Genomic DNA, 17773 nt, shown 5'->3' with positions numbered 1-17773 from the left:
AGTCCACATAAAATCTCTCGTCAACTTCTTCAGCAGTACTGGTTTGTGCATAGGCTTGGATAACTGTTATGTTGAAAGGGTGACCTTGGATCCGAAGTGAAATCATTCGGTCGTTTTTGGGGTTGTACCCTAGCACTGCTTTGCCCATTCTTGTTTACTATGACAGTGACCCCGTTCCTTCTCCTGGATTCGTTCTCACAATAAAAGACATAATGGTCACCGGAATTAAATTCTCCCATTCCGGTCCACTTGAGCTTGCCGATACCCGAGATATCAATGTTCAATCTGTCCATTTCTCACTTGACGACTTCCTATTCCTTGCGTCTTAGATCTTACATTCCATGTTGCTATGTGATATATCTCCTTGCAACATCGGACTTTCTGGTCGCTTCCCGACACATCCACAACTGTCCTTTTGGCTTTAGCCCAGCCGCTTCATTCGTCCTGGAGCTATTAGGAATCGCCCTTTGTTCGTCCCCAGTAGCATGTGGGATGCCTTCCAAACTGGGGGGCTCATCTTCCGGCGCCCTATCATTAATGCTATTGTGAGTGGCCACAGGGTTTTCTTGGCAGGAAATACTGGAGTGGGTTGCCATTACCTTCTCCAGTGAATCACATTTTGCCAGAACTCTCTGCCGTGACCTGTCTATCTTGAGTGGCCCTACAAAGCAGAGCTCATGACTTCATCAAGTTTTGTAAGCCCCTCCGCCACAACGAGGCAGTGATCCAGGAAGGAGACTAACCACTTTACGCGAGTACAAATCCCCATATCCCATTGCCACACACCAAAATGACTAACGCCTATCCAAAGGACTAACTATGGTTGCCAAATGCTTAAGTATCAGCTACCAGCCATCCTAAATAAGTTTGCGGTCACCAAAAAAACATTTTAGATCTAATAACTCACAAATTCGACATCATCATCATCATCATCATCAGCCTGATTATACCCACTGCAGGGCGAAGGCCTCTCCCATATTTCTCCACTTAACCCGGTTCTGTGCTACCTGCATCCACTTGACCCCTGCGAACTTCTTAATCTCATCCGCCCACCTAACTTTCTGCCGCCCCCTGCTACGCTTTCCTTCCCTTGGAATCCAGTTTGTTACCCTCAGCGACCATCGGTTATCCTCTCTTCGCACTACATATCCTGCCCATGTCCATTTCTTCTTCTTAATTTCTACTAGAATGTCGGTAACTTGAGTTATTTCTCTCACCCACTCTGCACGCTTCCTATCTCTTAATGTTACCCCTACCATTTTTCGTTCCATAGCCCTCTGGGTTGTCCTCAACTTAAGTAGAACTCTCTTGGTTAGCCTCCACGTTTCAGCCCCATAGGTGAGTACAGGCAAGATGCAACTGTTGTATACTTTCCTCTTGAGCGATACCGGTAAGCTGCTAGTCATAATCTGCGAGTGCTTGCCAAATGCGCTCCATCCCAATCGTATTCTTCTTGTTATTTCCTTTTCGTGGTCCGGATCTGCGGTTACTACCTGTCCTAAGTAGACATATTCGCCTACTACTTCCAGTATTTCGCTACCTAATATAAACTGCTGTTCCTTCCCGAGGCTGTTGAACATTACCTTAGTCTTCTGCATATTGATTTTCAAGCCTACCTTTCTACTTTTCCTGTCTAGGTCATCAATCATTATTTGCAGTTCATCCCCCGAGTTGCTTAGCAAGGCAATGTCATCAGCAAATCGCAGATTACTGAGGTATTCTCCATCTACCCTTATCCCTAACTGCTCCCATTCCAAGTCTCTGAATACTTCCTCTAAACAAGCTGTGAATAGTAGTGGGGAGATTGTGTCTCCTTGCCTAACACCTTTCTTTATGGGAATTTTGTTACTCTCTTTATGCAGAACTATGGTTGCTGTGCAGCCACTATATATATCTTCCAGCACTTTCACGTACGGCTCGTCTACCCCTTGATTTCGCAATGCCTGCATCACCGCCGAGGTTTCAACTGAGTCAAATGCTTTTTCGTAATCAATGAATGCTATGTATAAGGGCTGGTTATATTCCGAGCATTTTTCTATCACCTGATTGATGGTATGGATATGATCGATAGTAGAGTACCGTTTCCGAAACCCTGCTTGATCCTTTGCTTGATTGCAGTCTAAGGTTGTCCTGATTCTATTAGCGATTACCTTAGTAAATACCTTATACGTAACAGACAGTAAGCTGATTGGTCTGTAATTTTTAAGGTCCTTAGAGTCTCCTTTCTTGTGAATGAGGATAATGTTCGCATTCTTCCATGGTTCCGGTACCGTCGATGACACCAGGCACTGCGTATACAGGGTGGCCAGTTTTTCTAGCACGATATCCCCCCCGTCCTTCAGCAAATCTGTAGTTATCTGATCCTCTCCAGCTGATTTCCCCCTTTTCATAGTTTCTAGTGCTTTCTTGACCTCGTCCTTTGTCACTGGTGGAACGTCTGACTGTTTTTCCCTACCGCCAATCTCATTACGGTCCTGACTACTTTGGCTACTGTAGAGATCTGTATAGAACTCTTCGGCTACTTTGACTATCTTTTCCATATTAGTGATGACGTTGCCCGCCTTGTCCTTTATCGCATACATCTGGTTTTTGCCTATGCCCAATTTCTTCTTTACCGCTTTGAGGCTTCCCCCGTTCTTTACAGCATGCTCAATTTTCTCCATGTTATACTTCCTTATATCGGCCACCTTGCGCTTATTGATTAGCTTTGATATCTCGGCCAATTCGATCTGGTCTGTTGGATTGGAAGCTTTCATATTCTGCCGTTTCTTAATCAAATCTTTCGTCTCCTTAGACAGCTTGCCGGTATCCTCTCTAACTATCCTACCGCCTACTTCTACCGCGCACTCAGTAATGATATCTCTGAAATTATTGTTCCTTCCCTCTAGGGTAATGTCGCCATCCTCAGTTAGAGCTGAAAACCTATTCTGTAGCGAGATCCTGAACTCTTCTGCCCTCCCCCTCACCGCTAATTCGTTGATGGGTTTCTTTCTTACTAATCTGTAGCGTTCCTTCTTCAGATTTAGGCTAATTCGGGACCTCACCATCCTGTAGTCACTGCATCGCACTTTCCCGATTGCCTCTACATCTTGCATAATGGCGGGGGTTGAACACATTATGAAGTCGATTTCATTTTTAGTCTCTCCGTTAGGACTTTTCCATGTCCATTTCCGGTTCTTCCGTTTGCTGAAGAAGGTATTCATGATTCGTAAGTTATTGCGCTCTGCAAACTCAACTAGTAACTCCCCCCTGCTATTCCTAGAACCAATGCCATAGTCACCTACTGCCTTGTCTCCTGCCTGTTTTTTCCCTACCTTGGCATTGAAATCGCCCATTAGTACAGTATACTGCGTCTTTACTTTTCGCATTGCCGATTCTACATCTTCATAGAAGCTTTCAACTGCCTGGTCATCATAACTACATGTAGGTGCATAGGCCTGTACAACCTTCAGTTTATACCGCTTATTAAGCCTAATTACGATGCCTGCAGCCCTCTCATTAATACTATAGAATTCATCTATATTGCCCGCTATATACTTATTGACAAGGAAACCTACTCCTAGTTGTCGCCTCTCTGGTAATCCCCGATAACACAGTACATGCCCATCCTTCAGTACAGTATATGCCTCATTCGGCCTCCTAACCTCACTAAGCCCTATGACATCCCATTTCATGCCCTCTAGTTCCTCTAACAGCACTGCTAAACTAGCTTCACTAGCTAGGGTTCTAGCATTAAACGTTGCCAGGGTCAGTTTCCAATGGCGGCCTGTCCAGCGGAGCCAGGCTTTCTTAGCACCCCCTGCTGCGTCACAGGTCTGACCGCCGCCGCGGTCAGTTGTTCCGCAGCCGCTGGTGACTGAGGGCCGGGGTTGTATGGAGCTTATCATAGGAGGTTGCGGCCAATTACTGCACCAGGGTGGCCAACTCCTGTTCTGGTGAGGGAGTGCGTTGCCGGAGGTGTTCACCGGCATCAGGTCGCACCCCAAACCTGTTTATGCAATTCCATCGACACGCGGATTTTTTTTTTTTTTTTTTTTTTCTTTTTCATCCGGTGGAGAATTGCGCGGCACCGGGATTTGAACCCCGGTCCTCTTGCATGCGAAGCGGATGTTCTACCGCTACGCCACCGCTGCTGTAAAATTCGACATCACCTTATTACAAATTGTGGAAAACCAGTTGCCTCCCCCTTCACCGCAGCTGATCCCCACCACCCAACGAGCATCGTGGCAGTGCCGGCTGGGAGAGGAGGTAAATACTTCCCTTTGGGGGAAGGAGACCAGTGATGAGTGCGCCACCAAGACGTCTACGCGGGTTCCCGCGAGAAGACAGAGAGCTTCTGGATCCAGCCGGCAACGCGAGCAGTCGTCTCCCACCGCCTCTCCCTGCAAACACCGGGGTCCCCGAGATAGCAGGCATGGAGTATGCAGTGCACACGGGAGGACCCATCGTGCACGACCGCCCATCTTCAGGTTCCCAACAGCGAAGCGACCAGTAAATACTGCACGCTCTTGCCGCCTCCCGCGGCAGACGCCGTGGTATGGCTTTGTCCGAAGAATGCGGCGCACACAGGAAATCCCGGCCCGCATATTCACGGCGCGTGCAAATGTCCGCTGCCGAAGACACGCCCCCATTCCCCAGCCGGTGAGTCAAAAGTCCTTACGTAGCCTTGCCCTTCCAAGGAAAACCTTGTTGATATATAGCTAGCCGGCATGCTTTGTATTATTTGCAAGTGCAATAAATAGCATTCGAGCATTAAATCTGTGTCGTCCCCGTCCTTGCCCCCTTTGTTCCCTCCACGGGTCGCTAGCGAGAACACTACATCAGCGGAGTGACGGCGGGGCGAAATACCGTCCCCCCTTAAACCCCCCCAAAAGAACTATTCCTGACCGATATGTTACTAGTCTTTGAGCTAATTATGCACCACATCATTATGCTACTGCACTTTATCATGTTATTCGCCCCTTCTGTCTCATTGTATTTCCTCCTTTGCATTTCGTAATCTGACCCTGAAAAGGGAGTGAGAACACTGTCAAGCGCTCGTCATTTATTCTCACCTCCTCCATAATGATGGGAATAAAGACTAAATAAAATCACGAATGATGAGCATCAGGCCTTTCCTTGCAGTTAACTGCAGCAGCATAACATAAATAATTTTGCAACAACTGCTTTGGCCAAGACTTGGAAGGGAATCACGGCTTCAGTGAGGTGTTTTGTTACCGTAAAGACCGTGACAATCATGCTGGTGGCGTTTTTATTTTACCCAGTCAGTCACCATGGGTCAAATATCAATGTTGGAACATGTGCGGCTGTATGAGCTCAAATAAGGCTCATTAATGGAAAGTCCCTCACTGTCTTTTATAGGCCACAAAAAACCAGGTTAAAGTTTTACCTGATCTGTCAAAAGCGTAAAACTATTAGTGCTGACAGTTTAGTAATTCGTGGAGATTTTATCTTGCCGCATATCTTGGTCACCAATATATTCTACATCCAAGAGAAATTCTGCGTCAAGCCAGGAGATGCTAAGGACATGTAGGCCGTTCACATTATCCTGCAAGGCATGCACTTGTTATGTTCACGATGCTGTTCTATTTGACATGAAGCTGAAATATGTGAAGGTCTTGCATACCGGTACCAGGCATATTTACCAGAAGGCTCGAGCAGCAAAAATCTCACTTGCACTAGATAGTTCATCATCATCACCTGCTTGACTATATCCACTGCAGGGCGAAGGACACTCCCACATTCCTCCAATTAACCCGGTGCTGTGCTAGCTGCATCCACTTGACCCCTGCGAACTTCTTAACCTCATCCGCCCACCTAACTTTCTGCCGCCCCCTGCTACTACGCTTTCCTTCCCTTGGAATCCAGTTTGTTATCCTAAGCAACCACTGGTTATCCTCTCTTGGCACTACATGCCCGGCCCATGCCCATTTCTTCTTGATTTCCAGAATGTCAGTAAGTTAAGTTAATTCTTTGACCCACTCTGCACTCCTCCTATCTTTTAATGTTACCCCTACCATTTTTCTTTCCATAGCCCTATGCGTTGTCCTCTACTTAAGTAGAACCCTCTCCATTAACCTCCATGTTTCAGCCCCAATAAATGAGTACAGGTAAGATGCAACCTATCGTATGCTAGATAATTACTATGACATATTTGAAACGGTGCAGTTGCAGCGGTGGCGTAGCGGTAGAACATCCGCCTCGCATGCAACAGGACCGGAGCTCAAATCCCGGTGCCGCACAATTCTCCACCGGATAAAAAAAAAATAAGTCCGCGTGTTGATGGAATTGCATTGACAGGTTTGAGGTGCGACCTGATGCCGGATGCCGGTGAACACCTCCGGCAACGCACTCCCTCACCAGAACAGGAGTTGGCCACCCTGGTGCAGTCATCATCATCATCATCATATTCAGCCTAACTATACCCACTGCAGGGCGAAGGCCTCTCCCATATTTCTCCACTCAACCCGGTTCTGTGCTAGCTGCATCCACTTGACCCCCGCGAACCTCTTAACCTCATCCACCCACCTAACTTTCTGCCGCCCCCTGCTACGCTTTCCTTCTCTTGGAATCCAGTTTGTTACCCTAAGTGACCATCGGTTATCCTCTCCTCGTACTACATGTCCTGCCCAAGCCCATTTCTTCTTAATTTCCACTAGAATGCCGGTAACTTAAGTTATTTCTCTGACCCACTCTGCACGCTTCCTATCTCTTAGTGTTACCCCTACCATTTTTCGTTCCATAGCCCCCTGGGTGGTCCTCAACTTAAGTAGAACTCTCTCGGTTCGCCTCCACAATTCAGCCCCATAGGTGAGTACAGGTAAGATGCAATTGTTGTATACTTTCCTCTTGAGCGATACCGGTAAGCTGCTAATCATAATCTGCGAGTGCTTGCCAAATGCGCTCCATCCCAATCTTATTCTTCTTGTTATTTCCTTTTCATGGTCCGGATCTGCGGTTACTACCTGTCCTAAGTAAACATAATCGCCTACTACTTCCAGTACTTCGCTACCTAATGTAAACTGCTGTTCCTTCCCGAGGCTGTTGAACATTACCTTAGTCTTCTGCATATTGATTTTCAAGCCTACCTTTCTACTTTTCCTGTCTAGGTCATCAATCATTATTTGCAGTTCATCCCCCGAGTTGCTTAACAAGGCGATGTCATCAGCAAATCGCAGATTACTGAGGTATTCTCCATCTACCCTTATCCCTAACTGCTCCCATTCCAAGTCTCTGAATACCTCCTCTAAGCAAGCTGTGAATAGTGCTGGGGAGATTGTGTCTCCTTGCCTAACACCTTTCTTTATGGGAATTTTGTTACTTTCTTTATGCAGAACTATGGTTGCTGTGCGGCCACTATATATATCTTCCAGCACTTTCACGTATGGCTCGTCTACCCCCTGATTTCGCAATGCCTGCATCACCGCCAATGTTTCAACTGAGTCAAATGCTTTTTCGTAATGAATCGAGGCTGAACCTGCTGCCCCTCAATGGAGCCAGGCCGTGGGATGTCGCTGCTGACCAGCGGTGTCGGAGATGCGGGCAAGTCAAAGAATCCCTCCCCCATGTTCTCTACCACTGAATGCACCAGAGCGTCGCCTACACCAGCCGACACAACCGGATCGTCGACTGGCTGAAGACAAACGCCTAGAAGCGATTCACCATCACCCACAAGAACCGGCCGCGGGTGACACGAACCTCCGCCCAGATCTTGTTCTGGCGCGCAAGGAAACAGCGATTGTCATTGATGTCACATGTCCCTTTGACAATCGTAAAACCGCCTTCGATGCTGCGCGGGAGAGTAAGGTCGCCAAGTACGAACCCGTTCGCCAATACCTGCTCCGGAAATTGCAGCGGGTCAGCATCGAGGCAGTCGTTGTTGGGGCCCTGGGCTCCCGGGACCCCAACAATGAGAAAGTGATGAGACGCCTCTGTAGCAAATGCTACATGCGTCTCTTCAAGAAGCTGGCGGTGAGCGACACCATCGCAGCTTCTCGTGAAGTCTATGCTAAACACGTAGCTGCAAATTGAAGGGCTCACACTTCAGTAGATTTCAGCAGCTCGAGTTGGAACGACTTCCTACATGCACAACAACACACTCACCCCACAGCAGCAATAAACTTTACAGATGAGATTTCCCCTAAAAAGGAATGAACAACGGTAGGTGTCTGCAATAAAACTGCTAGGAAATGTACAAAACATTTCTGAAAAACACTCTGTTCTTAACAGCTTAATATCTGTTACGGGTTCTAATTGTACCCATGATATTAAACTGATTTTTGTAGCGCGACAGAGCATTCGGGGCTTGCCCCACCTCCGCCACAGGTCGACCCAGTACTGCACTTCCACTAGATGTAAAAAATGTTTGTAACTGAAAACAATTGCATGAAGAGATGGTAAGAGAGAGATGGAAGCTATTTCAGGGTGTTTTTTTTTCATTAAGTAACAAGAAGTGTTCAATAAACGGCCATTTAACTAGCATCTTCAGGACCATGTCATCACCAACAACTGATATAGTAAAGACTTTTGCTATAGTAAAGACTTTTGATAGTAAAAATTTTTGCTACTATAAAGGGGTTCTACTGTATAACATTAACAGTAAAGTAATAGCACGGATCAAAGCATACCTTCATTTAAGAAAACAAAGGGTGGTTAGTGGTGAAAGCTCGGAAGAAGTTGCTCTCACCTCAGGTGTCCCGCGAAGATAACTTTTGTTCGCAATTTTTATAAATTACATTTTTGCTGGTATATCATCTACACTGAGACTATTCACGCTGATGATTGTGTTTTAAACCGAACTGTTGCTAATACTGCTGACCATGACGCTCTATACTGTAACCATAACGAGATCACTGACTGGTGTGATAAATGGGGCATGACGATTATCTCCGGAAAATTGTCCATAATTGTTTTACTAAGAAAAAGTTGTATTGTAATTTCGTTTATAGTATTAACTCAGTACATTTGTTGTCTGTCACTGACTACAAACATCTTGGTGTTTATTTAACTAATGAACTGTGTGGCATAGGCACACTAATTATATCACTGCAAAAGCAGGTAGTGTTTTAAGTTTCTCACGCACGTTTTCCTTTAAAAATTGAAGAATTGTTATATGCAAGGCCTACACTAGAGTAAGTGTGCACAGTATGGAGCGTAGCATTAAAATTGAGATTGATAAGTTAGGTAAGGTCCAAAACCTAGCTGTTCGTTTTGTTTTAAATAACTGCAGCCAGAATTTTAGTGCGTCAACCCCGCAGAAATCGTTAGGATGGGCTTCACTAGAGAAACGTAGATACATACTTAGGCTGAAATTCTTCCATAACATATTTCATTCTATAACTGGTATTGATGGTGACCATCATTTATTGCCGCCAGACAAGAAGGGACCCCACACTTAAAAAGTAAAAGAAGTAAATGCAGACTTAAAAAGTAAAAGAAGTAAATGCAGAACAGACTCACTAAAAATTTCATTTTTTCCAAGATCTAATTAAATGTTTGCGGAACTGCTGTAATACATGTACAGTCGGCGTCTCCCTTGTGTCGAACGCTAGAGCAAGACGTATCGGGCTACAAAAGCCGAAATTAAACTGATAACCTCTTTACACGGGCAGAGTTAACCATGGTTAGCGTAACTGCGGTTATGCAAAACCGTGGTTAGCACATTTACACGGCAGACCAAACCATGGTTACACCCCTAACCGCGGTTATCGCAAACCAAGTTTGGCGACCTCGGTTTGCATTGTTAACCGAGGTTATGGCGACGTCTGTTGATGGAGGCTGCTCGTCGGCAGCCAAGTGCGCGAAGCGTACGAGCGTGTCTGCTTCAACAGTGTACTCCTTTGCCCATATTGAATAGGCGGTGTCTACTGTGCCGCCCGGCGTATTCGGTTACGGCCTACAGCCAAGCGTCTGCGTACTGAAGCCCCGTCTGCAGTATTGTTTGCGCGACTTGGTGCTGAGCGCGGAACTTCAAAAAATGCGTGGTATTAGCTTTATCATGAAAGTGCACAAGTTTGCAACGCTTGCGGCGCGGGATGCTGCGAGCAGGCTGAAGTACGTTACACTTACCGCGGCGGTGAAGCGTGCGAGCACGGCGAACAACGGCAGGGTAACCCCCTAGTCGTCGATAGGCCCAAATTATTTCTCATCGAAGCCGTGGCGGGCGGTGCTTTGGAACTGATCAACGTTGTTGAAATGATGTACTCATAAAACTTCCTTATTGTGAATCCTATTCTGCCACCGTAAAATAATGATATGATTAACTTTGGCAAAGCATTAATCGCAGAGCTAGTATAAACAGAGCGGTGAGCCGCAATGCACCGGCGGCAGCTGGCTTGAGCAGAAACTTGATAGTGTCGCGGTTATCGGTCTTGCCAGCAATTTGCCGCTGGTCAGTGATCCTCAAGAGTGATTCATTCCTGATATTCGGTTCAGTATTCCAGATGCCAATAAATTTAGCACGCTTTATTTCGGCGGGAGGAGGGGCCAACGCGGCGGTGTTATGGTGGTCGATGAGGTGCTGCCATCGTGCGTAGCTTGACCGCGCTGACGCCTTGAAGGACGGCACTCCGAAAACAACGTTATAAATAAGATATTTGTAAATGCTGCTTCATTCCGCAGATCACCTCATCGCTTCGGTTGTACTTTATGGGCCATAACTACAGCGCAAACGACAGGACAGAGACGAAGGAGGGACACCACACAGCGCTGACTCACAAATAAAGTTTTATTGGATGCCAGCAGGTATAAATACCTCCCTGGCGGCCAGAAAGAATACAATCCACACTTACATGTGAGAATGACAACTAGTATACCAGGCACTTATCACCATGCGAATCACATGCGATTGAATACAACATAATCAGTGAGCAGGCACTTGTCAATATTCGCAGTCAAGGTACCCTCTTTCTTTTTCTGACAATGCGACAGATGAAGCACTGATGCATTCTTCCAAGAGCCTTCCTATTAAGTGAGCTTCTATTATCTCCCTTGTTAACGAGTCACGGTTCTTTCCTAATACTGTACATTCCTTATAGTTTGGCGCACAGACGTTGGTATCATCGTCATCTTCATTGTCTTTGCAGTGCCTGCAGTGTTTCGCCACGTGGCCAGTGATAGCGACACGTGAAAAATTATACTCATGCTCCTTGAGTCTTTCATTAATACAGCGGCCAGTTTGGCCGATGCATCGCTTACCACAAGACAGTGGCAGCGAAATACCACCCCTTTCTGGAAAGACACGAATTGTTTAGCGTGCTTTATCGGGCACTTGCGCAATTCTTTGTTCTCAGAATTTACATTCTTAATCAGGCTGGAAAATCGTTTGGGCGCAGAAAAGGCGACATCAACGTCTGCATGTTTGCCAATTCTTTTTAGATTGTGCGACACTTTGCGAAGATATGGCAACACAAATTCTTCCTTTTCTTCTTCTCTTTCATACATTCACTTTTTCCATTTGCTTTTAACTTTTTCTGTAGGTTTCCTGCCACGGAAACTAATAATTCAGACAGGTAGCCAGCCTTTGCCAGGCGGTCTACTTGGTTGCTGAAGCTATGCTCAATCATGTGTTCACAGGATTTGTTCACTGTGTTGCTAAAACAGTATGTACAATTGCTCTCTTCACCAGCTTAGAGTGAGCTGATGAAAAAGGCAAGATGAGCTTAAAAGCACAGGGCTCATAAGCCCAACAAACATGAGATGGAATGAAATGAAGCGAGAGATCTAAAAACCTAATAAAATCATTCAATGGTACTTCGTGTGTTAAAACCAATGGTGTGAGGCATTCTGAGAACACCGAAAGGACGTCAGGGAACTGCTGCTTGAAATCAAGGTTGTCACAATCTAAAAACACGAAGCAGTCGTCAACAAATCTAAAAATGCTACAAACTCTGGAACCTTCAAATCGCTCTTTCATCCTTCTGTCTCGTGCAGCTAGGAACACGTAGCTAAGGAAAGGCGCTAGACATGAACCAATACAGATCCCCTCTTTCTGAATAAAAACATCGCCATTCCATTCCGCAAAAGCTGGCACGAGATAGAGTGACAACAATTCAAGGAAACCAGTAGAGGAAATTCCGCTCTCATCCTGGAATGCGACAGCACCATGTTCATCAATCAGGTCGTTGACAGAAGACAAAATTTCTGCTTTAGGAATGGTGTAATAAATCCTTTACATCGACTGAAAATCCAAGAAGCTTCCTATTGTAGTTACTTTCTAGGAACGTGATAACATCTTTCGAACTTTTCACTCTAAAAAGGTCGTCAATTGACAAGATTCAGTTTCAGATTCAGATTCAGTCGCTATCACTGGCCACGTGGAGAAACACTGCAGGCACTGCAAAGACAATGAAGATGACGATGATACCAACGTCTGTGCGCCAAACTATAAGGAATGTACAGTGTTAGGAAAGAACCGTGACTCGTTAACAAGGGAGATAATAGCTCACTTAATAGGAAGGCTCTCGGAAGAATGCATCAGTGCTTCATCTGTCGCGTTGTCAGAAAAAGAAAGACGGTACCTTGACTGCGAATATTGACAAGTACCTGCTCACTGATTATGTTGTATTCAATCGCATGTGATTCGCATGGAGATACGTGCCTGGTATTCTAGTTGTAATTCACGTTGCAAGTGTTGACTGTATTCTTTCTGGCCGCCAGGGAGGTATTTATAGCTGCTGGCATCCAATAAATCTTTAGTTGTGAGTCAGCGCTCTGTGGTGTCCTTTCTTCATCTCTGTCCTGTCGTTTGCATTGTAGTTACGGATCATCAAAAACACCAACTCGCCCAACAAATGCTTTTGTCGAACTTTATGGGCAATGGCGGCCGTAACCGAGAACAGCGGCAAGCTGTGTAAGCACAGCTAACCACGATAGGCGGTTAACCGTGGTTAAGCCGGCCGTGTAAAGAGGGTATAAAGCTCCAGACTTCTGGGCTAGGTGCTAGTGTCAACCTTGGTTGCGGCCATCTGTGGCATCACGTTTGCCACAAGAACCTACCAGCTGCAGCGATATATGGACTTATTTGCAGGGACATGTGTCTCCCAAGCGCTCTACACAAGGATGACGTCGAATGTACTTGTGTTTGCTTGTATAAAATTATGCTGCATTAAACTTTGTATTATGGCACTGTCAAAAGGTGCTGTGAGTAATGTGACAAATAATAGGCGGGGAACATCATAACCCACAGAAATGCAACAGAAGCCGGTGGAGACCATCCAGTGACAGGGAGGCCACTGAAACCATAGGTGCCGCTCGCCAATAGTCACATACCCATGTGTAGAAGAAGGAGGGCAGGCAACAGGACACCTCGGAATGCGTTTAATCTCCGGCTATAGATACGCCAACATAGCGCTTGGTGTCTACCGCGCACAGTAGCTCAAAACTTCTTCCTTATCGTTCGGCTTGCAGATTCTTGCCGAATCTGCAACATGCTCCGCGCCCTGAGGTGAGAAGTAAATCGAAGCTAGGGCGGTGTCACATCAATGGCCACCATGATGAAATTGGCACTGACAACTTGATCGGGACTCTAGTCAGTCAATGATGACATGCTCCACGAAGACTGGCTTCCAACTTCTGGGACAGGGACACCAACAGTGCAGAGCAAGGAGTGGTGTGGCAGCACAGATTCTAATCGTACACCGTAACCCACACTCTGAGCCCAAGTTCTTCCTGGCATTCTTCTCCTATATGCCCAGCAACAGACCATGCTGATTCGTCGAGACTGAGTGACCATAGTACATCAATCCCTTATCGCTGATCTGCATGATGTGCAATGACAGTCTCAATGCCCACGGCACTGATGGTTTCATCCAGTTCCTGCTAGACCTCTGGCTTTAGGCCCACTTCATAAGGCTCGCTCTTCTTCTTGGTGGCCGTTGTGTAGGGTTTGATATACAAGGTCGAACAGCTGGCACCCCGCAGACTGGGTGCAGGACGCCATCTGGTTGTTAGAGCCTTGCTCCCCGGAACGAAGGACTTGTTGTGGCTTTGCCACACTTCACTGTAAGAATAACCTTGTTCATCAGCATAAAATGGTCAGTTCAATGCTGAAAATTCACAGCTCCATCTCAAAGTTTATACGCACATCCTTGATGCAAACACTTTAACACAACCACCCCCTCCATCTCAAGGTTAGTAGCGCAATGCCACTTACAGCACTCACCATCTCTACATAATAAGGCAGTCAACGGAGCATACCTGGTCAGCGTAGCCAAAAAATCGGTGCTTCCACCAGGATCAAATACGCGTCCCCCGTGTGAGGAATTCATCATGCGCAGCATAAGCCATCTGCACGAAATAAGCATCACCCCGATCGAACCGTGCCCTCTCCGATTTCAAGCCCTTGCTGTAGTCCGACTGCACAATGCCACAGGTGGCATGAAACTCACATCAGTAGCACAGCCACCTTGAACAGCTTGGTTGCTGCAACGTTGAGCCTCTTTTCATCACAACAAAACACTCAGTTTCTACCGTGTTCTTTTCCTGCACACTGGCCTTTGTTTTTTCCTGTGTTTGTGAAACAGCGGCCGCCGTTTTCCCAGAGTTCTCAATGGGCAGCTCTATCCTCTCAAGGGAGCTGCATAAATGCTCGCTGTGTTACGGTATAACTTGTTCAATAACACCAGAAATAAGCTCTTCGTTTTGCAGCTCTGCCTCTTTCATAGGGTCTACAGAGGTCGCCGTGTCAGCTCGAATTACTGCTGTGGCGTCTTCCTCTCGCATGTACTCCCCAGAAATTGCAGTCGTGAGCTCTTCGAGGGACACTGAGTATCTATGTTGCCTGCTGCCTTTCCCGTCTTGTTTCAGCCACTGCGTACACTTTCATCATCCTCTGTTGATAGCTTCTCCGAGCCATGAGTGAGGCCATTCTCGCTACATCCTATAAGCTTACCAAGATACTTTGTTGGGCGAGTTGGTACTTATTCATTATTAATTTAAACAGCGCGAACACGAAGACAAAGGACAAGATAAAAGAAAGCCACAGTACTAGCGCTGACTCACAACTATGCCTAAGCCCTTTACTCCAAGGCCCAGAAAAAAAAAAACATGAAGAAAACGAAACAATCACGTGAAACAACCCCTGTGTTCACCTGCTGCACAAAAAATCACTTAAAAAAGACATTTCTTTGCTTGAAAGAGCAAGAGAAGTCTTGCTGACACACTTATTGTCCGTTGAAATAAAATGATTCCACTCTCTCTCTCGTCATCTTCTCTTTGTGGCGATACAAAATCCTAACCTTGTCAAACTTAGGAGTGCACTTCTTCTTCTCCTCCTTCATTATTTCACATGAATGGCGATGTGATACCAGAAACGTTTTGTCCTTTCCACTTTCTAAGTTGTTCCGGTGTTCCTGTAGTCTCTTATTAATACATCGTCCTGTTTGTCTTATACAACAGGCTCCACAAGAGAGTGGAAGCCTGTACACAGCACCTGTCTTGCATCCAACAAATGGGCTTCTATGTTTCACCCCACATTCTTGCTTCTTCGCTTCTCCTCTAGCTCTGGGAAGCAAGCCCCATCCCCATCCCCATCTCAGGCCTCCCTTCCCTCCGTTCTTCGCCCGGCAGTTTGGCCTACACCTCGGCCGACACTGGTCGCACCCTCTTATCTGGTGAATAGTGTGGTGAGCAGTGTGGTGTTTTTATCATTGATGTCGAAGATTTGTATTATTCTATGCCTCATGATGAGTTAATGAAAAGTGTTAAGGGTTGTATCATGAATGATAACGATGAACTCACCTTTGTGAACAGTTGCGGTGTGTCTGTAGACTCATTCATGGAAATTCTGTCCTTTTATTTATCATCTACAGTTATCGGTTGGGAAGGAAGCTGCTACATTCAACGCACTGGTGTTTGTATTGGTTCGTGCGTTGCCCCCATACTAAGCAATATTTTTCTCACACAGGTGGACAGGAACATTCTTCATAATTCAGTTGGATTGGTTTATAATATTTGCAGATATGTGGATGACTACCTAGTGTTTGCTGTTCAGTCTGATCTAAATCATAGCATTCCTGACATTTTGAAGGTTTTTATAGATTGCAGCTCAGGCTTGAAGTTCACCGTTTAGCAGCCTAAAGATTTGGCACTACGGTTCCTCGACTTATCCTTGTCCGTATGCCGGGATCACGTTTGTTGGGCTTACAGCCCCCGATCTGCCAAAGCACTTCTTAATTTTGCCTCTGGACATTCAAAAATTATTAAGAATGGTATCGCGACGTCCTGTCTCAAAGCAGCCATCACAAAATCCTGTATTCATTCCTTACAAAAGAGCGTCTTTGCACAGGTCAACAGGTTGAAGGAATCTGGCTATCCCATGCATGTTATTAAGATGACTTGTGGAAAACTGGTGCATTGGATTAAGGCAGGCCATAAGTCGAAACTTGTTACACGGGAGCGTCAAAAGGTTGCCGTCGTGCCGTATGTCCATAGGATGGCACACGGACTAAAGAAGGTGGGAAGCCGCTATGGTGTTTCCTTGGTTTTTTCTGGACCGACAAAATTGAACAGTTTGTGCTCACATGTTCGAAATCGGCAGGAAACTGGCGGCGACAAGAAAAAGAGGCGTGGTTGCTCCGTTAAACACCGCTCGCCATTTGTACCCTGTGGGATTGGCGTGGTGTATAAGCTGCCTTTGTCTTGTGGAGGCGTTTACATAGGACAAACGGGGCGGTGTCTCAACGTTAGGCTAGGGGAACACCACAACTCCTTAAAAGAACAGTCTGGGAATCTTCCGGAGCATTGCCGCGCTTGTAGCATTAAAGAGAACCATAAGGGGAAACAAAAGTGCACACCGCTTTTTTCTATGGCCACTGTTCTTTTTGGACATCGTGACAAACTGGTTCGGGAAATTATGGAGGCTTACCATATTAAAAAATGTCAAAATTTGTGTGTCAGCGAACCGTCGGTTAACTTGGTAGATTGCGAATTTGATTTCTTAGACTCTACTTTACATTGACTTTACTTATCTATACTTAGTTGTATTTTTTTTTTTTTCCACCTCAGCAGTGAGTGGCACGTGTTACTGTGTGTCACTGCCTATGTTATGACCTAGCTTCCCATTTAGGAGGCTGTTTTTCTCTCTCTCTTCTCTCTCCTTTTGTTTTTTCTGTTATTTTTTTCATGTGACCTGTATTTTTGCGTGCTTCAGCAATAAACCCTGCAGTTGCGAGTTAGCACTTGTCCGTGTCTTACTTCCTTCCGTCCTTCGTGTACTTTCGCGCTATTTTCCATCATGAATGTTAACCAACTCGCCCAACTTTCGGCATTGAATAAACAAAGTTAACAGCTTAACAGTAGCGCATACGTCTTTACTACATCGAAAACGCACAAACACGACAGTGGCGATGAGGATGGGATTTGACCCGCGCTACGCAACGCTATTGACAAGCCATGGCTACGCGAAGGTTAATATCAGAATTCAACGGCCCATCATGGTCGTCGTGGGTTGGACGCCTCAAGTTCTACTTTGAGGCTAACAGCATCACAGACCCAGCCTTGAAGAGGGTCAACCAGCTAACGCCGTGCGGGGAGCAGACTTACGACACTGTCTGCGCCCTTGTTCAGCCAAGCACACCAGCAGAAGTGCCTTACGAAGACATCGTTGCAGCACTTCAAAAGCACTACGACCCGAGGCCATCAGAAGTTTACAGCCGAGCCCGCTTCCAGCGACGAGATCAGCTGGAAGGCTGATCAGCTGGATCAGCCTTCTAGCGGGATCCACAGCTGATCACAGCGGGATCAGCTGTGAGCGCCTACATAGCAGCGCTCAAGA

General features: G+C 46.1%; 1 protein-coding gene and 1 pseudogene across 3 annotated transcripts in view; one reads left to right on the top strand and one right to left on the bottom strand.

Moving 5' to 3' along the window:
• gwl (serine/threonine-protein kinase greatwall) overlaps positions 1 to 17773 on the bottom strand; it is a 267750-nt gene that overhangs the window by 202814 nt on the left and 47163 nt on the right. The window contains exon 3 of one of the 3 annotated variants that reach the window (XM_084595827.1): positions 4152 to 4382. The exons of the other annotated variants lie outside the window; for them this stretch is intronic. Within the exon in view, the coding sequence (XP_084451953.1) occupies positions 4152 to 4222 (71 nt within the window). The 5' untranslated portion in view covers positions 4223 to 4382. The remainder of the gene's footprint in view (positions 1 to 4151; positions 4383 to 17773) is intronic. 3 annotated transcript variants of the gene reach the window in all.
• On the top strand, positions 8196 to 8368 carry LOC146201411 (U2 spliceosomal RNA; annotated as a pseudogene).

The sequence above is a fragment of the Amblyomma maculatum genome, chromosome 2, assembly GCF_055883805.1.
Source record: "Amblyomma maculatum isolate TAMU_Amacu chromosome 2, ASM5588380v1, whole genome shotgun sequence".
Taxonomy (NCBI): domain Eukaryota; kingdom Metazoa; phylum Arthropoda; class Arachnida; order Ixodida; family Ixodidae; genus Amblyomma; species Amblyomma maculatum.
The sequence above is the reverse complement of the archived record's forward strand: the minus strand, read 5'-3'. Positions and strand labels throughout refer to the sequence as shown.